The sequence below is a fragment of the Oryx dammah genome, unplaced genomic scaffold, assembly GCF_014754425.2.
Source record: "Oryx dammah isolate SB20612 unplaced genomic scaffold, SCBI_Odam_1.1 HiC_scaffold_21, whole genome shotgun sequence".
In the NCBI taxonomy this organism is placed as follows: Eukaryota; Metazoa; Chordata; class Mammalia; order Artiodactyla; family Bovidae; genus Oryx; species Oryx dammah.
In genome coordinates, this window is record NW_024070205.1 from 10,416,741 (window position 1) to 10,441,596 (window position 24,856).

The 24,856-nt window shown below is 38.1% G+C and overlaps 1 protein-coding gene across 4 annotated transcripts in view; it reads left to right on the forward strand.

Annotated features, from left to right (window-relative positions):
* The window catches only part of RPS6KC1 (ribosomal protein S6 kinase C1), a 208,102-nt gene that overhangs the window by 67,979 nt on the left and 115,267 nt on the right, over positions 1 to 24,856 (forward strand). For all 4 annotated transcript variants that reach the window (XM_040263157.1, XM_040263158.1, XM_040263160.1 and 1 more), the window contains one exon: positions 7,274 to 7,636. In XM_040263157.1, the coding sequence (XP_040119091.1) occupies positions 7,274 to 7,636 (363 nt within the window). The remainder of the gene's footprint in view (positions 1 to 7,273; positions 7,637 to 24,856) is intronic.

Consider the following 24,856-nt stretch of genomic DNA (forward strand, 5'->3'; position numbering starts at 1 on the left):
TTGGAACCAGTCTGCGAAATGTCCATGCTAAATGCCAGGCTGGATGAAGCACAAGCTGGAATCAAGATTGCTGGGAGAAATATCAATAACCTCAGATATGCAGATGACACCACCCTTAGGGCAGAAAGCAAAGAAGAACTAAAGTGATGAAAGTGAAAGACAAGAGTGAAAAAGTTGGCTTAAAACTCAACATTCAGAAAACTAAGATCATGGCATCCGGTTCCATCACTTCAAGGCAAATAGATGGGGAGACAATGGAAACAGTGACAGACTTTATTTTTCTGGGCTCCAAAATCACTGCAGATGGTGACTGCATCCATGAAATTAAAAGATTCTTTATTCCTTGGAAGAATAGCTATGACCAACCTAGACAGCATATTAAAAAGCAGAGACATTACTTTGCCAACAAAGGTCCATCTAGGCAAAGCTGTGGTTTTTCCAGTAGTCATGTATGGATGTGAGAGTTGGACTGTAAAGAAAGTTGAGCGCCGAAAAATTGATGCTTTTGAATTGTAGTGTTGAAGACTCTTGAGAGTCCCTTGTAAGGAGATCCAACTAGTCCATTCTAAAGGAAATCAGTCCTGAATATTCATTGGAAGGACTGATGCTGAAGCTGAAACTCCAATACTTTGGTCACCTGATGCAAAGAACTGACTCATTTAAAAAGACTGATGTTGGGAAAGATTGAAGGTGGCAGGAGAAGGGGATGACAGAGTATGAGATGGTTGGATGGCATCACCAACTCAATGGACATGAGTTTGAGCAAGCTGAGGGAGTTTACCCAAACTCATGTCCATCGAGTCGGTGATGACATCCAGCCATCTCATCCTCTGTTGTCCCCTTCTCCTCCTGCCCCAAATCCCTCCCAGCATCAGGGTCTTTTCCAATGGGTCAACTCTTTGCATGAGGTGGCCAAGTATTGGAGTTTCAGCTTCAACATCAGTCCTTCCAGTGAACAACCAGGACTGATCTCCTTTAGAATGGACTGGTTGGATCTCCTTGCAGTCCAAGGGACTCTCAAGAGTCTTCTCCAACACTACAGTTCAAAAGCATGAATTCTTTGGCGCTCAGCCTTCTTCACAGTCCAACTCTCACATCCATACATGACCACTGGAAAAACCATAGCCTTGACTAGACGGACCTTTGTTGGCAAAGTAATGTCTGTGCTTTTTACTATGCTGTCTAGGTTAGTCATAACTTTTCTTCCAAGGAGTAAGCGTCTTTTAATTTCATGGCTGCAGTCACTATCTGCAGTGATTTTGGAGCCCCCCAAAATAAAGTCTGACATTGTTTCCCCATCTGTTTCCCATGACCAGATGCCATGATCTTTGTTTTCTGAATGTTGAGCTTTAAGCCAACTTTTTCACTCTCCTCTTTCACTTTCATCAAGAGGCTTTTGAGTTCCTCTTCACTTTCTGCCATAAGGGTGGTGTCATCTGCAAATCTGAGGTTATTGATATTTCTCCCGGCAATCTTGATTCCAGCTTGTGCTTCTTCCAGCCCAGCATTTCTCATGATGTACTCTGCATATAAGTTAAATAAGCAGGGTGACAAAGAGAGGGTAACAGGCAGGAAGGCCAGGGGTCTCCAAATGGAGGAAATAGCCTGCAAGTGTCAGACATTTTTATCTCCCTTAAGCGGCAGGAGGAAAGAAACTAGCGATATTTTTCCTTCTCTATACAAATTTAAAAGGAGGTTTCTCTTAAAATTCTGTGTTTCCATAATGACACCTGGTTTCACTTGAAGTTAACCATTGCCTTTTTCTTATGGAAATGTTTATCTTAAGCTATGCTAATGTACTATGCATTTACCCCAAACTCTGTCTTCAAGTCGGTTTCGCCTTTTGGCTCAGAACCTACTTGATAAACCAGTATGTTATACTCCGATATTGTTCCAAGATTCAAGTTAATCCTTTTATGGCCCAAGATAAACCATTTGGAGCCAAGATTATCCCAAAATACATCTTATGGGTGAGGGGCCTGGTGACATTCTAAGTTTTGAGACATTCCTTTCTTTCATTAACAGACTGCTGGTGACTATATAACATCCAGCTGAAGACTAGCAGGGGGGTACTCTTTCTGCCCCCTTCTGATGCCTATGTCAGAAGCTTTCTCTATCTCCTTTATACTTTAATAAAACTTTGTTACACAAAAGGCCTCGTCTCTGGCCCCGGATTGATTTCTTCTCCTCCGGGGGCCAAGAATCCCGGCGGCGTAATTCAACAACATACAGCCTTGACGTACTCCTTTTCCTATTTGGAACCAGTCTGTTGTTCCATGTCCACTTCTAACTGTTGCTTCCTGACCTGCATGTAGGTTTCTCAAGAGGCAGGTCAGGTGGCCTGGTATTCCCATCTCTTTCAGAATTTTCCACAGTTTATTGTGATCCACACAGTCAAAGACTTTGGCATAGTCAATAAAGCAGAACTAGATGTTTTTCTGGAACTCTCTTGCTTTTCCCATCATCCAGTGAATGTTGGCAATTTGATCTCTGGTTCCTCTGCCTTTTCTAAAACCAGCTTGAACATCTGCAAGTTCATGGTTCACCTATTGCTGAAGCCTGGCTTGGAGAATTTTGACCATTACTTTACTAGCATGTGAGATGAGTGCAATTGTGCGGTAGTTTGAGCATTCTTTGGCATTGCCTTTCTTTGGGATTGGAATGAAAACTGACCTTTTCCAGTCCTGTGGCCACTGCTGAGTTTTCCAACTTGCTGGCATATTGAGTGCAACACTTTCACAGCATCATCTTTTAGGATTTGAAATAGTTCAACTGGAATGCCATCACCTCCACTAGTTTTGTTCGTAGTGATGCTTTCTAAGGCCCACTTGACTTCACATTCCAGGATGTTTGGCTCTAGGTGAGTGATCACACCATCGTGATTATCTGGTTCATGAAGATCTTTTTTGTACAGTTCTTCTGTGTATTCTTGCCACCTCTTCTTAATATCTTCTGCTTCTGTTAAGTCCATACCGTTTCTGTCCTTTATCAAGCCCATCTTTGCATGAAATGTTCCCTTGGAATCTCCAGTTTTCTTGAAGAGATCTCTAGTCTTTCCCATTCTGTTGTTTTCCACTATTTCTTTGCATTGATCGCTGAGGAAGGCTTTTTTATCTGTTCTTGCTATTCTTTGGAAATCTGCATTCAGACGCTTATATCTTTCCTTTTCTCCTTTGCTTTTCGTTTCTCTTCTTTTCACAGCTATTTGTAAGGCCTCCTCATAGGGTATACCATATTCTCCTATTGTTAGAAATTTGTTATTTCAATTGCACTAGTTTTTTGATGAATATTCTTATGTGTAATTCTTTTTTTCCTACATTTCTGATTGTTTCTGGTATATATTGCTAAATCTCTGGACTAAAGATATAGGCATTTTTGCATCTGACATATATTTTAAAATTGTCCTCCATAAACCAGAAGTAATTTTGTTTCCTTTTGCTTCTCTTGCTTAGGCTAAAAAATTTTCTCTTCCTAACCTGCTAGTTCTTATTTTTTTTGCTTATTTTGAAACATTTCTCATTTAGAATTAGGTAGAATTTGAAAAGGGAACAAGTTGTATAGAACCTTTATTTTACTATCTGAGTTTTCCCTAGGTGTTTTTATGATCTTAGTTTTCTGATCTAGTTTCATGTAATCATGGTTTCTTTGCTAATAAAATAAGGTTGGAAGAGTAAGAGGAAATATGACTATGTGATTAGATTTTTATGGTCAAAAGCCAAGAAACTGAGTACACATAACTTTACCCTCTTGCCCTTTGGTATTATTGTTCTAGTTAGAAAGGAAAATCAAGCAAAGCATGAAGCAGTATGATGTGATAGATGATGTAGAGGTTATGGTGACAAGACATCAGAGAGCAGACAAAGATCTGTAACAACATTTCCTTTCATTTGTGATTAGTTGTATAAACCACAGCATTTTTTTCTTTGTCTGTTTATTAATTTCGGAGGACCAGGTTATACAATGATAACCATTTAAGGAAGTAAATTTGTATTGAATATAGAAAATATTTAAAATTATTTTAAAAATCTTGGAAAGTTTATATATTTCTCAGAGCAGTGCATAAATTTGTAGGATTTTAAGTGCTGTCTATAGAGTTGAAATGTGGTGAACTGAAGATATTTCCACTAGATCCAATGAATTTCATCTGGTATCGTGGCTTTAATGAAGTCTCTTGCTTTCAGGGAACAAAATTAGTATTTCGTGGGCATTCCAAGGATTTGTGGGAAATAAAAAGTGCCAAACCCTGAAAACAGGATATATTGACAAGAGTGCCAAAATAGTGTCTAAAGTTGATTTGAAATTAGAGCTTAGCTGCCGGTAAATGTTTTTATCCCAACTTACTTTATTCAGTATGAAGTAAGCAATTTGATGAGATGGTTGGATGGCGTCACCAACTCAATGGACATGAGTTTGAATAAACTCTGGGAGTTGGTGATGGACAGGGAGGCCTGGCGTGCTGCAGTCTATGGGGTTGCAGAGTTGGACACGACTGAGCGACTGAACTGAACTGAAGCAATTTGAGTCTATAAAAGGGGTTGACAAACTGTGGCCCATGGGCCAAGTCTGGCCTTCCACCTGTTTTTATATGACCTGCCCTATAAGCTAAGAATGGTTTTTACATTTTTAAATGGTTGACAAAATTCCAAAGAATCTTATTTTGTGGCATGTGAACATTATACGGCATTCAGAGTTCAGCCTCCACGCAGGAAGCTCTGTCGGAACACAGGCATACTTGGACGTGTGGGCGTTGTTTGTGGCTGCTTTCGAGCTACAGCAGCAGTGTTGATTGGTTGTGACTGAGATGGTATGGCCCGAAAAGCCTAAAATAATTCACCCTGTGGCCCTCAGAAAAGAAGTTTGCTGACTCCTGATCTGGAACTATACACTCAGATCCACCTTTGATTTTGACTTAGTGTATGATGCTGGGGAGATCATTTTCTTCTTTATGTATTACGTCGGCCAAAAAGTTTGTTTGAGTTATGGAAAAACCGGAATGAACTTTTTGGCCAACCCAATATTTTCCTTCCTGAGAAGCGTGGCAGTCAGTATGTATTCAGTGATGATGCAGACTACATAGTTGTTCCCAAATCTAAGTTTTGCCTAACCCTGTTGTGAATCTTATTTAATGATACAAGTCAGTGGCTTTTAAAGTATAGTTTTCAGATCTCTGGGTATTCATTCCTGAGATCTTTTCAGGGACTCTCCAAGGCAGAAACTATTTTTTATGATAATCTAGGAAGTTATTTTCTGTTTCTATTCTGCTGACGTTTGTACTGATGATCCAAAAGCAGTGGTCGGTAAAACTGCTGTACTTGAGCATGAATCAAGACAGTGATATGAGACTGTAGCAGTATTTGTTGCACATACTTACAGTAATACCAATGCTTATTTCACCTAGGAGGTCCTTGATAAAGCAGTAAAAACGGTTAATTTTACTGAATCTCAACCCTTGGATATATGTCTTTTATATGCTATTATGTGGGATGAAATGAAAATGAAAAAACACTTTACATACTGAACTGCCCTGGCTGTCTTGAGAAGAAGCGCCTTTGCAGTTATTTGAACCATAAACTAGCTACTCGTTTCCCGGGACCCCATTTTTGCTTGAAAGAATGATTGACAGACAACTCATTGTTCAGACTTGAGTATTTAGCAATTTTTTTTTTTAATGAAAAAAGGAAGCTTGCACTTCAAGGAAAACAGTTAACAGTATTTGTTGCCAAATAGTGATGATATACTAGTTCTCAATACCAAGATAGAATTTTGGAGAACCTGTATCAGCCACTTTGAGCCTAACAGTTTCACAGTATGTAAACAATTTTTGGATGAGGTCGGTGGTGATAAGTAGCAAATGTGATTTTCTTGGAGATATTGTAATGATGAAATTTATTACCATTTGGAGGCTCTGTGTAACTCAGGAAACTAATATTTTCAAAATGACCAGAGTGTGATTTATAGACTCTGTGTGAGACAGACCCATGGATTTGAATGTAACAGAAACAGAAATGACATTGATAGAAATTTATATTCCACATGTAAACTAACCTTTAATAAGCTACTACTTGTTAAGTTTTGTTGTAGTATCAAAAAAATGATAGCTATAGTTATTTGAAAAGGCTGTTAAAATACCCCATTTTCAGTTACTTAGCAATGTGACATTTTCTTCAGCTGTTTTAACCAGAACGACATCTAACAGATTGAGTGCGGAATTAGACCTGAGAATATGGCCATCTTCTGTTAACAAGATTTGCAAATATGTAAAACAATGGTACTTCTTAATTATTTTTATAAAAATTATGTTAACATATAATGGACTTTTAAGTGTTTAAAAATTCAGTCTACTTTAAAAATACCAAGATTAGTAAATATTTACAGATGTAATCCATATAAATAAAAGCTCTTTGAGGTCCTTAATCATTTTTAAGAATGTAAAAGTAGAGCAGGTTTAGTAACGGTTATTGTAGTTCAAGCTCATGTATCATGAAGTCAGTTATATGAAATGGAAGGAGTAATTGTCATTGAGTAAATGTTCAGTAGCATCCACTATTCATTTTCTGTCAGAAAACTAAGATGCAAATACTGACCAAAGCTTTTGCCAAAAGCTTGTGGAAGAGGCTGAAACAGGAATTTCAAAAAATTCAGTTAAAAGAGTGCTGCATGGCATACATTTTCCAGATATGGATGGTGACTTAAAAGCACATCTCTGAGGATACGTTATATTATATATAGTAAAATTATTATTATGTAATTGCTATAAAAGTTATAATTTAATCTTAGCCGTTATATGCATTAGCTCTTTTTCTCATTTAAAGCCCCACATAATAAGTTTTATTATTAAGTAATGTGTGGTTGGTCGCAGGGTAAGTTTTAAGAGCTGGGATTCAAGCACTTCTCTTTTCTATTCTAAAGCACTTATTCTTTTCCTTTTATCATAATTCTGTTGTTCACAGAAGCTGTGTATGTAAGCACCAACCTTCTGTAAATACAAGATCCTGTGGTGAAGGCTTCTTGTAACAACAGGGCTAGATAAAAACCTGTCTTCAGCTTTAGTTTGATGGTTAAGGCCGGAGATTGTCTTCCAGAACTGTGGGGAGACAGTACAGGAATGAATGAGCTAAGCTGAGACAAACTGCTAGACACTGACTTCCACCAGTGAATTGCAGTCTTCTGGGTTGACATGGGTAGTGTGAAAAAATGTTTAGTCAGTGTGACTTGCGTTCTTTTGGCTGCTTCTCAATTTAATATCTGTTCACTGTTGTGATCCTATTTCTAGGCTTCTCCAGTGACAGCGATCTGGTATCTCTCACTGTTGATGTGGATTCTCTTGCTGAGCTGGATGATGGAATGGCTTCCAATCAAAATTCTCCCATCAGGACTTTTGGTCCCAGTCTTTCTTCGGATTCTTCAGCACTAGGGTCTGTTTTTTCTGACAGTGAGCAGAACAAAACAGAAGAAGAACGGGAAAGTCGTAGCCTTTTTCCTGGCAGTTTAAAATCCAAGCTTGGCAAGAGAGATTATTTGGAGAAAGCAGGAGAATTAATAAAGCTGGCTTTAAAAAAGGAAGAAGAAGATGACTATGAAGCTGCCTCTGATTTTTATAGGAAGGGAGTTGATTTGCTCCTGGAAGGTGTTCAAGGTACAATTTTATCTGTATTATTATATTTTGTCATGTTCTTATGTTGATACTTGGGGGAAAATACATACACACACACACATACATATATAGCAATTTCTTATGTATAATCTTGTGTAAAAACAAGACTGGAAAAAAGAAATTACTGGAGATTAAATTACCTAAATATGGTAATTTAACTTTTAATTACGTGGTGGAAGACAATATGCTTAAGTCTCTGCTTTGATCAATTAATCAACACAAACAGAATTTTTCAAAATCAAGCTTCTAAGTCCCTGGTTTGAATAGTAATTTTTCGTTTTTCCTGCCATGTTCACCTGATTCTGTCAGGAATATTCCCAGAGATTCTTTAGTACGTTTACCCTTGATGGCCTGAAGAGGCAAGATGAAATGGGCTTTTAAACTGAGAACGTAAAGTGTTCTTGGATTTCCTTACTATGCTGTTTTTGTTAGTTGTGATAAATTCTCAGCCAATTAATGGGGGTGATACAGGACATGGAGAGCTGAATGCTGCTAAATGTCTGTAAGTAGAACTTAGCTTTTCATTTATGTTTAAGCATCAGTTTTTCATCGTTTGCCTTTCTCTTAGGGAAGCAGATTGAAGCATACTGCGATTTATAATCTGACGTCCTGGACACAATAGTCAAAGGTTAATAGGACCTTCTTCAGTGGTTTTCTTTCAGGAAAAGCACCATTGTTGTTGTTGTTCTGTGGTCTTCGACTTGCCGGTACTGTTTAGATTATCACAGTCTCCTGGATTACTAACGATTTTTGTTTTTTAACTGCAGTACTTCGACCCTCACTATGCTTGGTGTAGTGTAGTCAGAAGCCTTCTGTTTACTCTTCCTCGAGTATAAACTTTCCATCTTCTAGTATGAGTGATGTAAAAATGGATATTGGCCATAAGGAGTGGAAGAAGGAGTGTGTAGTGGCGTCCTAACAACTTCTTAACTAGGATTTTGGCGAATTTTCTTGGTTTTAGCTTTCACATTCACCTCACAGCTATCTAAAACCACCAGTTCCTGAACTTTTGGAGAGATTGACATTGCTCTGTAAGTAAGGCAGCTTCCCTGAGTTGATCACACAGTAACCACTCATTCATCTACTTTTTAGCTTCTGAAATTTTGTTGCTGTTGTTTTCTTTCTTTTTGTTCTTGAAGGGTTTTGCCTTAAAAATAATTTCTTTTACTGCCACATTAATGGAACTTCAGAAGGGAGCATCTCTTATGATTTGATTGATATATAATTTTGATATAAATTTTGTTTTTCAAGTAGTTTCATTGTCTTTTGGGTTTTTTGTGTGCTAGTGGAAATTCCAGTCTTAATGACTTACTCATTTTTCTTTTTAATTCTCATTTGGAGTTTTAAAATGGGGGTGAGTTGCAAACAATTAGATTTAATGTTACCCCCTTTTCTTTCTATGTAATTTTGTGCTAAAACACAAAATTGACATACATAAAACATATCAGTGTGTTACTTTTCTGTCTAAAAGTTATTAGTATTTAAACCTTAGAACACTTCATAATGTTACCACTTGATGGCACCAGAAAAATAAAAATCTTTTCTTCAAAATGAGAATTATGGATACATATCAGCAAATACCAGAAAATAATATTGTTTCATTTGTTTCATTATTTCATAATAATAATGTTGTTATTTGTGATTATAAGTAAGTAAGTAAAGTCACTCAGTCCTGTCCGACTCTTTGTGACCCCGTGGACTGCAGCCCACCAGGCTCCTCAGTCCATGGGATTCTCCAGGCAAGAATACTGGAGTGGGTTGCCATTTCCTTCTCCAGGGGATCTTCCTGGTGGTGAGTTATTTCTCCACTGCAACTTGATGCCAAACCTCCTAGTTCAGTTCCGTTCAGTCGCTCAGTTGTGTCCGACTCTTTCTGACCTCATGAACCGTAGCACGCCAGGCCTCCCTGTCAATCACCAGCTCCCGGAGTCTACTGAAACCCATGTCCATCGAGTTGGTGATGCCATCCAACCATCTCATCCTCTGTCGTCCACTGATCTCCAGTAGCATATTGGGCACCTACCAACCTGGGGAGTTCATCTTTCAGTGTCCTACCTTTTCATACTGTTCATGGGGTTCTCAAGGCAAGAATACTGAAGTGGTTTGCCATTCCCTTCTCCAGTGGACCACATTCTGTCAGGCCTTTCCACCATGACCCGTCCGTCTTGGGTGACCCCACAGGGCATGGCTTAGTTTCATTGAGTTAGACAAGGCTGTGGTCCATGTGATCAGATTGGCTAGTTGTAAACCTACTAGACCTCTGTCTTAAGGAATGTTACAATTTAAACATACTTTTCCTATTTAGCTTAACATTTCTGAAACTGCAATCTCTATTTCTGCCTGGATTAGTTTTTATGGTTAATATGCCATCAAGTCTAAAAAGTTATAGTCAAGTAATTGCTTTTAGCTTTCTGTTTCCATAATGTGATCAATTTAATTCATACAAACCATGGTGACCATAGTCACAATTCTAACTTTTAACCAAAATGTATAATAATGTCTGTTTCAGGCACATGGTTATACATTTAACCATGTTTAAATGTAACGTTAGGGCAGTGTTTCTAGTCTGTGGATTTTGTTTAGAAACATACCACTCACCACACATGGACATTATTTTTGAAAATGTTTTCCCCAGTTTTACGGAGGTATAATTGACATATGACATAATGATTTGATATATGTATATATTGTGAAATGATTACTGCAGTAAGTTTAGTTAACATACATCACTTCACATAGTTATATATTTTTTTCTAGTAATAAGAACTTTAAAGATTATTCTCTTAGCAGCTTTCAAATATACAATATAGTAACGTTAACTGTAGTCACCATATTGTTTGTTGTTATTGTTCAGTCGATAAGTCGTGTCTGACTTTTTGTGACCCCATGGACTGTAGCCCTCCAGGCTCCTATGTCCATGGGACTTCCCAGGCAAGAATACTGGAGTGGGTTGCCATTCCCTTCTCCAGGGAATCTTCTTGACCCAGGGATTGAACTGGAGTCTCTGACACTGGCAGGTGGGTTTTTTTTTTAACCACTCACCCACCTGGGAAGCCCATATTGTATGCTTTATCCCCTGAATTTATTAATCTTATAAATGAATGTTTGTGTTTTTTGACCACCTTCACCCCTTGCCTTTGGAAACCACCAGTCTGTTCTTTGTTTCTCTGAGTTTGGTTCCATTTAGATTCCACATATAAGTGAGATCATATGGTATTTGTTTTTCTCTGACTTAATTTTACTTAGCATAGTGCCCTGAAGAATTTATTTTTTATGGTTGAATAATATTCCACTGTATATTATTCACTCTATATCATAAAATATATTTTTATGGTTATATAATATTCTACCATACTATCAATTCATCTGTTGATGGACACTTGAGTTGATTTATGTCATCTTGGCTGTTATGAATAATTCTGCAGTGAACATGGACATGTAAATGTATCTTTGACATAATGATTTGTTTCCTTTGGGTATATACCTGAAAATGGAATTGCTCAATTATATGGTAGTTCTATTTTAAATTTTTCCTCCATACCACTTTCTGTAGGGGCTGTACCAATTTACATAAGTATATGAGGGTTCCCTTTTTTTTCACATCCCTGTCAACATTTGTTATTTATTGTCTTTCTGATGATAGGATAGCCATTCTGACAGGTGTGAGGTGATACCTCATTGTGGTTTTGATTTGGGTTTCCCTTATGATGAGCGATGTTAAGTACCTTTTCATGTACCTTTTAAGCATTTATATGTCTACTTTGGGAAAATGTCTGTTCACTTCCACTTCCTGTGCCCATTTTTTAATCTGGTTGATTTTTTTCCTTGTGAGTTATGACAATTCTGTATGTATTTTGGATATTAACTTTAAAAAAATGCTATAGCTACACTGCAGCTTCGTTGCTGTGCCTGGGCTTCCTGTGCTTGTGGCGAGTGGGGACCACTCTCTCCTGGTGGTGCCTGGGCTTCTCACTGCGGTGGCTTCTTCTGTGGCTGAGCCCGGGCTTCAGGAGTTGCAGCTTGCAGGCTCTAGAGCATGGGCTCAGTAGTTGAGGGGCTTGGGCTTTGTTGACCTGTGGCATATGGGATCCTCCTGACCAGGGGTCAGACCCGTGTACCCTGAATTGTCAGGCAGATTCTTAACCACTGGACCACCAGGGAAGCCCCTGGATATTATCTTCTTATCAGGTATATAATTTGCAAATATTTCTCCCATTGGTATATTGCCTGTGACTTTTTTAAATTTATTTTTTAATTGAAGGATAATTGCTTTACAGAATTTTGTTGCTTTCTGTCAAACCTCAACATGAATCAGCCATAGGTATACATATAGTCCCTCCCTTGTAAACCTGCTTCCCATCTCCCTCCCCATCCCACCTCTCTAGGTTGATATAGAGCCCCTGTTTGACTTTCCTGAGACATACAGCAAATTCCTGTTGGCTATTATTTATTTTACATATGGTAATGTAAGTTTCCATGTTACTCTCAACATACATCTTACCCTCTCTCCCCTCTCCCCATGCCCATAAGTCTGTTCTCTATGTCTGTTTCTCCATTGCTGCCTGCAAATAAATTCTTCAGTACCATTTTTCTAGGTTCTGTGTACATGCATTAGTATACGATATTTATCTTTCTGACTTACTTCACTCTGTATAATAGGTTCTAGGTTCATCCACCTCCTTAGAACTGACTCAGATGTATTCCTTTTTATGGCCGAGTAATATTCCATTGTGTATGTGTGCCACAACTTCTTTATCCGTTTGTCTGTCGATAGATATCTAGATTGCTCCCGTGTTCTAGTTACCGTAAATAGTGCTGCAGTGAACGATGGGACACATGTGTCTTTTTCCGCTTTGGTTTCCCCAGGATAGGTGCCTAGTAGTAGGATTACTGGGTCATCTGGTGGTTTTACTCTTAGTTTTTTAAGGACTCGCCATACTGCCTTTCACAGTGGCTGCATCAATTTACATTCCCACCAACAGTGCAAGAGCCTTCCTTTCTCTCCACACCCTGTCCAGCGTTCATTGTAGACGCTGATGAGGGCCATTCTGACTGGTGTGAGGTGATATCTCACTGTAGTTTTGATTTGAGTTTCTCTAGTAATGAGCCATGTTGAGCACCTTCTCATGTGTTTTAAGTTTAATCAGGTCCCACTTGTTTACTTTTGTTTCTATTTTCCTCACTTTAGGAGGTGGGGAGTAGAAGATCTTCCTTTGATTTATGTCATCAAGTGTTCTACCTATGTTTTCCTCTAAGTTTTATAGTTTCTGGTCTTACATTTAGATCTTTAATCCATTTTGAGTTTATCTTTGTGTATGGTGTTAGGAAGTGTTCTAATTTCATTCTTTGACATGTAGCTGTCCAGTTTTCCCATCACCATTTATTGAAGAGGCTGCCTTTACCCATTGTATATTCTTGCCTCCTTTGTCAAAAATAAGGTACCCATAGGTGCATGGGTTTATTTCTAGGCTTTTCTATCTTGTTCCATTGGTCTATATTTCTGTTTTTGTGCCAGTACCATACTGTTGTGATGATTGTAGCTTTGTGGTATAGTCTGAAGTCAGGAAGGTTGATTCCTCCAGCTCCATTCTTCTTTCTCAAGACTGCTTTGGCTCTTTGGGGTCTTTTGTATTTCCATATGAATTGTGAAATTTTTTGTTCTAGTTCTGTGAAAAATGCCATTGGTAATTTGATAGGGATTGTGTTGAATATGTAGACTCCATTTGGTAGTATAGTCATTTTCACAATATTGATTCTTCCTACCCAGGAACATGGACTCTCTCCATCTGTTTATGTCATCTCTGATTTCTTTCATCAGTGTCTTATAATTTTCTGTGTACAGTTCTTTTGTCTCCTTAGGTAAGTCTATTTTTAGATATTTTATTCTTTTTGTTGCAACGGTGAATGGGATTTATTCCTTAATTTCTCTTTCTGATTTTTCACTTTTAGTGTGTAGAAATGCAAGTGATTTCTGTGTATTGGTTTTGTATCCTATGACTTCGCTATATTCACTGATTGGCTCTAGTAATTTTCTGTTAGTATCTTTAGAATTTTCTATGTACAGTATCAAGTCATCTGCAAACAGTGAGAGCTTTACTTCTTTTCCAATCTGGATTCCTTTTATTTCTTTTTCTTCTCTGATTGCTGTAACTAGGACTGCCAAAACTGTGTTGAATAATAGTGGTAAAAGTGGTGACCCTTGTCTTGTTCCTGATTTTCGGGGGAGTGCTTTCAGTTTTTCACCATTGAGAATAATGTTTGTTGTAGGCTTATCATATATGGCCTTTACTATGTTGAGATCATGGCATCTAGTCCCATCACTTCATGGGAAATAGATGAGGAAACAGTAGAAACAGTGTCAGACTTTATTTTTTTGGGCTCCAAAATCACTGCAGATGGTGATTGCAGCCATGAAATTAAAAGACGCTTACTTCTTGAAAGAAAAGTTATGACTAACCTAGATAGTATATTCACAAGCAGAGACATTAGTTTGCTGACTAAGGTCCGTCTAGTCAAGGCTATGGTTTTTCCATTAGTCATGTATGGATGTGAGAGTTGGACTGTGAAGAAGGCTGAGCGCTGAAGAATTGATGCTTTTGACCTGTGGTGTTGGAGAAGACTCTTGAGAGTCCCTTGGACTGCAAGGAGATCCAACCAGTCCATTCTGAAGGAGATCAGCCCTGGGATTTCTTTGGAAGGAAGGATGCTGAAGCTGAAACTCCAGTACTTTGGCCACCTCATGCGAAGAGTTGACTCATTGGAAAAGACTCTGATGCTGGGAAGGATTGGGGGCAAGAGGAGAAGGGGACGACAGAGGATGAGATGGCTGGATGGTATCACTGACTCGATGGACATGAGTCTGAGTGAACTCTGGGAGATGGTGATGGACAGGGAGGCCTGGCGTGCTGCAATTCGTGGGGTCGCAAAGAGTCGGACACGACTGAGTGACTGAACTGAACTGATGTTGAGATAGTTCCCTCTGTGCCCATTTTTGGTAGAGTTTTAATCATAAGTGGGTGCTGAATTCTGTCAAAGGCTTTCTCTGCATCTATTGAGATTATCATATGGTTTTTATCTTTCAATTTGTTGATATGGTGTATCACATTGATTGATTTGTGTACATTGAAGAATCTTTGCATCCCTGGAAAAAACCCAACTTGATCATGGTGTATGAGCTTTTTTGATGTGTTGCTGAATGCTGTTTGCTAAAATTTTGTGGACGATTTTTGCATCTATGTTCATCAGTGATATTGGCCTGTAGTTTTCTGTTTCTGTATTGTCTTTGTCTGGTTTTGGTATCAGGGTGGTGGTGGCCTTGTAGAATGAGTTTGGAAATGTTCCTCTCTCTGCAAGTTTTTGGAAGAGTTTTAGAAGGATAGGCATTAGCTCTTCTCTAAATGTTTAATAGAGTTCTCCTGTGAAGCTGTCTGATCCTGGGCTTGCCTTTTGATTAAAAAAAAAAATCCTTTAAACTTTTTATTTTGTATTGGGTATAGCTGATTAACAATGTTGTGACAGTTTCAGGTGATCAGCAAAAGGACTCAGCCATTCATATTTATGTATCCATTCTCTGCCAAACTCATCTCCCATCCAGGCTGCCACATAAATAACATTGAGCAGAGTTCCATGTGCTACACAGTAGGTCCTTGTTAATTATCCATTTAAAATAAAGCAGTGTACACACGTCAATCTCAAACCCAACTGTCCTTCCCCCTCTGGTTTCCCTTTTGATTTTGTTGATGGTTTCCTTTGCTCTGCAGAAGAAGCTTTTTAGTTTGAAGGTAGTTCCACTTGTTTATTTTTGCTTTTGTTGCCTTTTCTTGTGGTTTCAAGTCCAAAAAATTATTCCCAAGACTCATGTCATGGAACTTACCGTCTATGTTTTCTTCTAGGAATTTCACGGTCTCAAGTCTTACATGCAAGTTTGTAATCCATTTTGAGTTTATTTTTGTGTGTGGTGGAGATAGGGGTCCAGTTTTACTCTGTTGCAAGTGACTGCCCAGCTTTCCCAGCACCATTTATTGTGCATATTCTTTTCCTATTGAATATTCTTAGCTCCTTTGTTGAAAATTAGTTAACCATGCATGTATGGGTTTTCTTTTTGGACTCTCTATTTGGTTCCATTGACGTTTGTGTCTTTTTAATGTGAATACCGTACTATTTTGATTACTATAGCTTTATAATATAGTTTGAAATTAAGAAATGTGAGACCTCCAGCTTTTTTCTTTCTTAAGATTACTTTGCCTATTTGGTCTTCTGAGGTTCTGTATAAATTTTAAAGTTGTTTTTTTCTGCTTTTTGGAATTTTGATAGAGATTGCTTTAAATCATGGGTCACTTTGAGGAGTATGGACATTTTAACATATTTATTCTTCCAGTTCATGAGCATGGAATATCTTTCATCATTCTCTTCAGTTTTTTTCACCAGTTATTTGTTGGTTTTAGTATACTTATGTTTCACCTCCCCAGTTAAATTTATTCCTAGGTATTTTTTTTTTAATGCAGTTTTAAGTGGGGTTGCTCTCCTAATTTATCTTCTGATACTTTGTTGCTAGTGTGTAGAAACACACTGATTTTTGTGTATTGATTTTGTATCTTGCACTTTTACTGAATGTGTTTATTAGTTTAACAGTTTTGGGGGAGGAATTTAGGATTTTCTATATCTAACATCATGTCATCTGTAAAAAGAGACAGTTGTACTTCTTCCTTTTGATTTGGATGCTCTCCCCGCCGCCCTTTTTTTTCTTGCTTGATTAACTCTGGCTAGGACTTCTAGTACTGTGTTGAATAAAGTGGCAAAAGTGGGCATCCTTGTTTTGTTCCTGATCTTAGAGAAAAAGTTTTCAACTTATTACTGTTGTTTGAAGTTGAATATAAAGACTTTGTTCTTTTATTTGTGGGGAAACTAGGGGCTCTAGCTTGTGAATTAACTTAACATTTAGGAGCAGCAGAGATGTTTTCTTGGAGAAAAACTGTTGCTGAGACATCATTATAATATGAGTCATTTTAGTTTAACTCTTGCTGGAGAATTGTTACCTGTGACCTTGGATTGGATTGGCATGCTTTAAAATAAAATAACTATTTCCGGATATCTGATAATCCAGATAAATAATCTTTCAGAGCTAAGTAAGAGTACTTTATACAGGGGTTCTTATGAGTTGACAATTTTTGTTATTTTGCATACTAACTAGTGAGCTTAAGTAACTATGCTTTCTAAAGGAATTTGTCTAGGTTGTTTGTAGATCTTATAAAGATGGCTTGATGTTTTTCTTAACTTAGCTGGTGTTTGCACAGCTGAGACTAAGTGCAGAACACAATAGCAGCAGTTCTCTTTGCCCATCCAGCAGAGAAAAAGCACACATTGAGTGGTAACTTTGAACTCTCCTTTTGAATCCAACAGTTATTTCCTTAGTCTGGAAATGGCTCTTGAAATTAGGGTCCCTCTACTCTTCTAAATCCTCAGGTTTTTCTAGATTTAAGAGAGAAAATCCAAAAAGTCAAGACTGAAGGAATCAAATTGACTCTTTGAAGAGAATGTTTCAGAATTTTTCATGTCTGTTTCTGTAACCTTTCATTTCTGCCTTATGTATGTTTTTCTGCAAGTGAGTGATATGATTAATCTGTATTCTTAGTGTGGGCTTATTGGAATAATTGTGATAATGTGGAGTGGCAAATGGATGACATAAAGGTAATCATGAAATATTTAAATAACAATAATTCATTATTGATTACATGTCTGTCACTGTACAATGGGTTTTTCTTAATGTTATTTTTAATCCTCAGAGCAAACCTGTATAGTATGAGCTATGGCTAGTCATACTGGGCTTTTTCTAAGGACACCAAAATTTAGAGGGTGCAAACATTCACTATAATGATTCTAAAAGCTTGGCACCTAGTTAGCAAGAATAATTATTTAAAAGAGGAAGCTACCAGATGGCGAGCATTGTTAGTAACACCCATCTGTGGGCTACATTATGAATTACAGAATTGATTTGAGAGCTGGTTTTGTTCAGTTTGTTCTAGGTGCCAACATTGCTGGTTTATTGTGTTTGTAAGGTGGTTACTGGAATCCCCATTTTACAGATGGAGAAAACTAGTTCAGTCGCCAAGTCGTGTCTGAGTCTTCATGGCCCCATGGACTGCAGGACGCCAGGCTTCCCTGTCCCTTGTCATCTCCCAGAGCTTGCCCAATTTCATGTCCCTTGAATCAGTGATGCCATCCAACCATCTCATCCTCTGTTGCCCTCTTCTCCTTCTGCCTTCAGTCTTTCCCAGCATCAGAGTCTTTTCCAGTGAGTCAGCTTTTTGCATAGGGTGGCCAAAGAATTGGAGCTTCAGCTTTAGCATCAGTCCTTCCGAAAAGTATTCTGGGTTGATTTCCTTCAAGATTGACTGGTTTAATCTCCCTGCTTTCCAAGGTACTCTCAAGAGTCTTCTCTAGCACCGTGATTTGAAAGCATCAATTGTTTGGCACTCTGCCTTCTTTACTGTCTAGCTCTCACATCCATACATGACTACTGGAAAAGCCATAGCTTTGACTATACGGACCTTTATTGGCAAAGTGATGTCTTTGCTTTTTAACACACTGTCTAAGTTTGTCATAGTTTTCCTGCCAAGAAGCAGTCGTCTTCTAACTTCATGGCTGCAGTCACCATCTGCAGTGATTTTAGAGCCCAAGTGGAATTCTGTTACTGCTTCCACCTTCCCCCTTCTATTTGCCATGAAGTGATGGGACTGGATACCATGATCTTATTACTTTTTTCAGTATTGAGTTTTAGGTCGGCTTTTTCACTCTCCTCCTTCACCCGCATCAAGAGCCTCTTTAGCTCCTCTTCTCTTTCAGCCATTAGAATGGTATCATCTGTATGTCTGAGGTTGTGGATGTTGCTCCTGGCAGTCTTGATTCCACCTTTTAACTCATCCAGCTAACATTTCACATGATGTGCTCTGCGTGTAAGTTAAAGAAACAGGGTGACAATATACAGCCCTGTTGTACTCATTTCTCACTCCTGAACCAGTCAAAAGTAAGGCTTATATAAAATATTAGCAGCACAGACCAGTAAAAGTTTCATCCAGGATTTAAATCTAGGTCCTTTTGAGTTCAAATCTTGCCTTCTTTCCACCCTGCCATGCTACTTCTCACACATATCTCTCCTATTAGATTAACTTTTAAAAATGGAGACATATATCTTCTTTACAATCAAATGTTTTTAAACTTTTTTTTTCTTTTTTATTCTACCCATTTATTTCTTTGCTCATCAGCCATCTATTCATTCAGTTGACCGTTCAACAAGCTTTTACTACTTGTATGTACCAGGTATTGTGATAGTGACTATATAGTGGTTTCTTATAAAAATATAAAATTGAATGATGGCCTTTCAAAATGAGACCTCTACTTTCTCTCATTCCTTTTTTTCCTTTCTCGTCCCCTCTTCTTCTCTCCCCTCTCTTTTCAAGTCTCCTGCATGCATTATGAATATAACTATGAAAAGAGCCCTTTGAAGAAAAGTTATGACAGCATATTAAAAGACAGCATATTAAAAAGCAGAGACATTACTTTGCCAACAAAGGTCAATCTAGGCAAAGCTATGGTTTTCCCAGTAGTCATGTATGGATGTGAGAATTGGACTATAAAGAAGGCTGAGCGCCAAAGAATTGATGCTTTTGAACTGTGGTGTTGGAAAAGACTCTTGAGAGTCCCTTGGACTGCAAGGAGATCCAACCAGTCCATTCTAAAGGAAATCAGTCCTGAGTATTCACTGGAAGGACTGATGCTGAAGCTTAAACTCCAATACTTCAGCCACCTGATGCGAAGAACTGACTCATTTGAAAAGACCCTAATGCTGGGAAAGATTGAAGGCAGGAAGAGAAGGGGACAACAGAGGATGAGATGGTTGGATGGCATCACCAACTCAATGGACATGAGTTTGAGTAAACTCTGGGAGTTGGTAATGGTCAGGGAGGCCTGGTGTGCTGTAGTCCATGGGGTGGCAAAGAGTCGGACATGACTGAGTGAATGAACTGATGAAGAGTTTCTTGATGTTGTTGGTGTCTTTTTTTTGGTCAAACTTGCTGATATTTTTGACATGTGAGACTGCTTGTGATGCTGTCACTCAGCTGAAAGATGCAGACAGTCTTCTGCGGTTTTCCTCTTGGTAAATGCTTAATAAGCAGTACCAAACCATTTTTCATGGTTTACCCATCCCCTGGGTTTATGTGTGCGAGGCTCTCAGGGATGTCCAGACATATTTCAAAAGCTGAACTAGTGTAGAGGTACTACATCATTCTGGGTCTCTTACTGGGTCTTGATTGTTTTTCTTCCCCTTCCTACAGTGAGGAATAGAATTTCTGGAGAAATCATAAATCTACATGTATGTCTTAGGTTTCCTTTCAGTCACTTGGACTAGCTCAGAATTACAGGGCTGGTTCTAGGACATGTGTAGGCTCTATGAATGTGGCTAGTCTCTGTGCAGTCATAATAATATATATTCACATGCTTTATAAAACAATTTTGACCATCAGTTTATTCCTTTGAATGAGTTACTCAAATATGAAGACACTCAAAGGATAACTTTGCTTTAGAATGGATGGATATATGAGAAAGGTAGTAGTAAGTCTATGTTTGATGAAGAGAAGCAAGTCACATGATTTCTTATTGCTGAATTCCAGAAGTGAAAATACGTAGCTTTAAACTTTGTTTGGCTGTTTGTGGTGTTAACTCTGATGATCTTACGAAAATACTATTCAGCCCACTTTTTCTCTAAGGGATTGCCCAGTTCAGTACAAAGCATATTTATAAGGCTAACAAGACAAAACCCTGTATTTTGAGAAACATATTTGTTTGTTTATTTGGCTCCGTCAAGTCTTAGTCGAGGCATGTGGAAATTCTCCTTGTGGTGCACAGCTTCTTTAGCTGCAATGCGCAGGCTCCAGGATGTGGGCGCTTCAGCAGTCCTGGCACACAGGTTTAGTTCCCCGCAGCATGTGGGAATCTTAGGTCCTTGGCCACGGATTCACCGTGTCCCCTGCATTGTAAGGTGGGTTCTTAGCCACCGGACCACCAAGGAAATCCCCAAACTTCTGTTTTTACAAGCAATAGTGGCGTGGATTGTCTAGCCATCTAATACATTGGCTCCTAGCTTTTTTGATTTGTGATCTTCTTTGAGAATTTTTTCCATTGTCAATGTTGTTTCTACTGTGGGGTCTCCTTATAACTATATGAATTTGAAAATCACTGTAAAAAAAACTGAGGTATAATTGGCATATTTTATTTTCAAAGTTTTTTTTTATTATTGTAGAAATCATGTTTTCTATTTCCGCCAAAAAAAAAGCTATTGAAGTTTTACTGGGCATTGAATTAAATCTAAATAAATTTGGGCAATATTGCCATCTTAACAATATTAAGTCTTTCAATCTGTGAACATAGATGTCTTATTTATTTAGATCTTTCTTTCAGCAATATTTTGTGATTTTCAGCATATGAGTCTTTTGCTTCCTTGGTTAAATAGGTTCCTAGATATTTATTTTTCAATGCTATCATAAATGGAATTGTTTCATTAATTTTCTTGGCAGATTGTTGACTTCTGGTGTGTTAAAACACAGCTGATTTTTGTGTGTTTGTCTTGTATCTGACAACCTGCTGAATTCATCTGTTAGCTCTAGGTAGGTGTTTGTAAATTCCTTGGGATTTCTACATATAGGGTTATTTTATCTGTGAATAGATGTAGTTTTATGTATTCTTTTGCAGTTTGGTTGCCTTTTATTTCTTATCTAATGCTCTGGCTAGAACTTCTAGTGTAGTGTTCAGGAGCATTGGGGAAGTAGGCATCCTTGTCCTGTTCCAGATCATAGGGGGAGAGCTTTGTCATTAACCATTGACTATGATGTTAGTTATTGGTTTTTCATAGGTGTCTTTTATAATGTTGAAGAAGTTCCCATTTGTTTCTAGTTTTCTGGGTGGTTTGTCAAGAAAGAGAGTTAGATTCTGTTATATAAAATTACTACAGATTTATAACACAAATTTATTATTTTATGGTTCTGTAGGTTAGAAATCTGCCATGAATCTTACAGGCTGAAATCAAAGTTTGGGCAGGACTGTATTCCCAGCTTCTAGAGGCCACCTGCATGTCTTCTACCTGGAAAACCAGCAATTTTGTATCTGCCTGGTCATTTTTCCATAGTTATGTCTCACTTTGATTCTTAGCAAGGAAATGTTACCTGATTTTAAGAACCCAGGTGATTTGGTTGGGCCCACCTTGGTAATCCAGGAAAATTGCCCAGTCTCAAAATTTGTAACCTTAATCACATTTTGTAAAGTTGTTTAGCCAAGTAAAGTAGAATATTCACAGGTTTCTTTGTTAGGGCACAGACATCTTAGGGGTCCATTAGTCTACCTGCTGCACTTGTGAATTACTTCTAAATAATATATTTCTGGGGCTTCCCTGGTGGTTCAGATGGTAAAGAATCTGCCTGCAATGCAGGAGACCTGGGTTCAATCTCTGGGTTGGGAAGATCAAGTGTACTATTTAATATCCTAGCAATTGAGATTTTTTCTGATTATCTTTTTGCTTCTGATTTCTAGCTTAATTCCATGGTGTTCGGGGGACTTTGTCTGAATGATTTTAACTTTTTGAAAATTGTTGAGACTTTCTTTATGGCCAGGTCATACTATTTAATCATTTTAACACAGGGACTTGAAATGAGGATGCTTGATACATTATGTCATTTGAAGGTTTCAGGACACTTTCTATAACATGGCTATCATATTTATGTTTGTAGGACATTTCCCACATTTTAGTAGTCTCTGTAATTTTTGATAATCAGTCATTATGGACTAGTCATAGGAACTTATAATTAAATTGATTTTTGAACTATATGAGGTGTCGTTAAGTTATTCTCTGATTAATGAAAGCATACCTGCTTTATTGGCTGTTGGTGAAAAGTTCACGATTAAAGTAAAATCTTGGTATAAAATAGTTATCATGAGTAAACCTAGATTAATTTAACTTTAATGTTGTTTTTGTCTCTAGTAAATTTTTTTTCTTAGAATCTATTTCAATAGATGTTAGGATCGTTCTCAACCTCTCTTAGGATTACTTTTTGTATGATACGTTTTTCCATTCTTTTTCTTTCAACCTATATTTGTCTGAATAAAAGTGTGTCTCCTGTAGATGGAATGTAGTTAGATTTTTTTTTTAATTGGTCTTATAATCTCTATTTTTTGATTGGCATGTTTAATCCATATTCATTTAATGTATTTAATAATATCGGATTTATGTCTGCTGTCTTACTATTTGTTTTCTATATGTCTCATTTCTTTTTGTTTTTACTGCCTCCTCTGTGACAAGTAGATATATTTCTAGGCTATCTTTATTATCTTTTTTTTTCCTAGACTATATCATTTTGACTTTGATTTGACTGCTTTTCCATAATGGTTTTTTAAAATAATTATTTAATTGAAGGATAATTGCTTTACAGAATTTGTCGGTTTCTGCCAAACATCACCATGAATCGGCCATAGGTATACATATGTCCCCTCATTCTTGAACCTCCCTCCCATCTTCCTCCGCATCCTACCCCTCTGGGTTGTTGCAGAGCCCTTGTTTGAGTTCCCTGAGTCACACAGCAAATTCCTGTTGGCTATATATCTTACATATGGTAATGGAAGTTTCCATGTTACTCTCTCCATACATCCCGCCCTCTCCTTCCTCCCCCCATAATGGTTTTTCTGAAGATTAAAGTAATAAGCCTTTTAACTTAAAACATTTCTACTTCAGAGTAAAACTACCTTAATTCTACTGATATCGAAAAACTTTGCTTCAGTATAGCTTCCTTCCCTTCCTTTTGCTAGTATTTTCATATGTATTATCTTTATATAAGCCCTACAGTGCAGTTTTACAATTATTGATTAAATTTGCTTGTCTTTGAAACCACTTTGGAGAAGAAATGAGAAGAAATATACTTATGCTATCTTTTAAAAATTTTTCCCAAGGCAAGTCTGTTAGCAACAAATTCTCTCAGTGTTTCTGTAGGAATGTTTATTTTGTCTTTATGTTTTAGTTTTGGCTGCGCTGGGTCCTCACGGCACACACAGTTTGTCCAGTTGTGGGACGAAGCGGGTTTTCTAGTTGCAGGATGTGGGCCTCTCCTGCCGGGGCGCAGGGCTCCGGGGCACGTGGATTCAGTAGTTGCGGTATGCAGGCCTCTCTAGCTGCGGTGTGTGGCTTCTCTAGTCGCAGCTTGTGGGCTCGGTTGTCCCATGGCACGTGGGATCCTAATTCCCCGCCCAGGGATTGAATGCATGTGTCCCACCCTGGAAGGTGGGCTCCCAACCACTGGACCACCAGGGAGGTCTCTGTTTTGTCTTTATTGTTGAAAGATGGTTTCCCTAGATATTAGATTCTTGTTTGACAGGTTTTTATGCCCTTTTTCAACATGTTGAATATGCTATGTCACTGCCTTTTGGTTTTCATTTTTCTGATCATAAGTCAGTTGTTAAATTTTGTTGAGATCCCCTAGTATGTGATAAGTAATGTTTATCTTTTGCTTCTCTTAAGATTTTCTGTTTTGGCTTTTGACAGTTTGGCTGTTATGTATTTGGGTGTGAGACTCTTCAAGTTTATCCTTGCTGATATTTGTTGTATCCATGATACTTGTTGATCTTCTTAGATATGAGTCCCTTCAGAGATGGGTTTCCCAAGTGGCACTAGCGGTAAAGAATCCGCCTGCCAGTGCAGGTTAGACATAAGAGATGTTGGTTCGATCCCTGGGTCAGGAAGATGCCCTGGAGAAGGGCATGGCAACTCACTCCAGTATTCTTGACCGGAGAATAGCATGACCAGGGGAGCCTGGCGGCTGCAGTCCATAGAGTCACAAGGAGTCAAACATGACTGAAGTGATTTAGCATGCACGCATGCCCTTCAGAGAGAGTTTTTACTGACTGCTTTCTATTCTGATTATGGGCCATACCTTTCTTGTTTCTTTGCATGTCTCATATTTTTTTGTTGAAAAGTTGACATTTTACATAACAGAGCAACTCTTAAGATTCTACCTCCTCCCTTCCATTTACCTAGGGTTGTTTGTTGTTGTTTGTGGCCAGTCTGTGATTATGTAGAGATGATGCTTAAACTGCCTCAGTTAGTGAGGCTTCTGCCATTTGCTGAGACTGTGTGTGTGCTGAGGCTTTAAAAATTCAGGTGGTTTG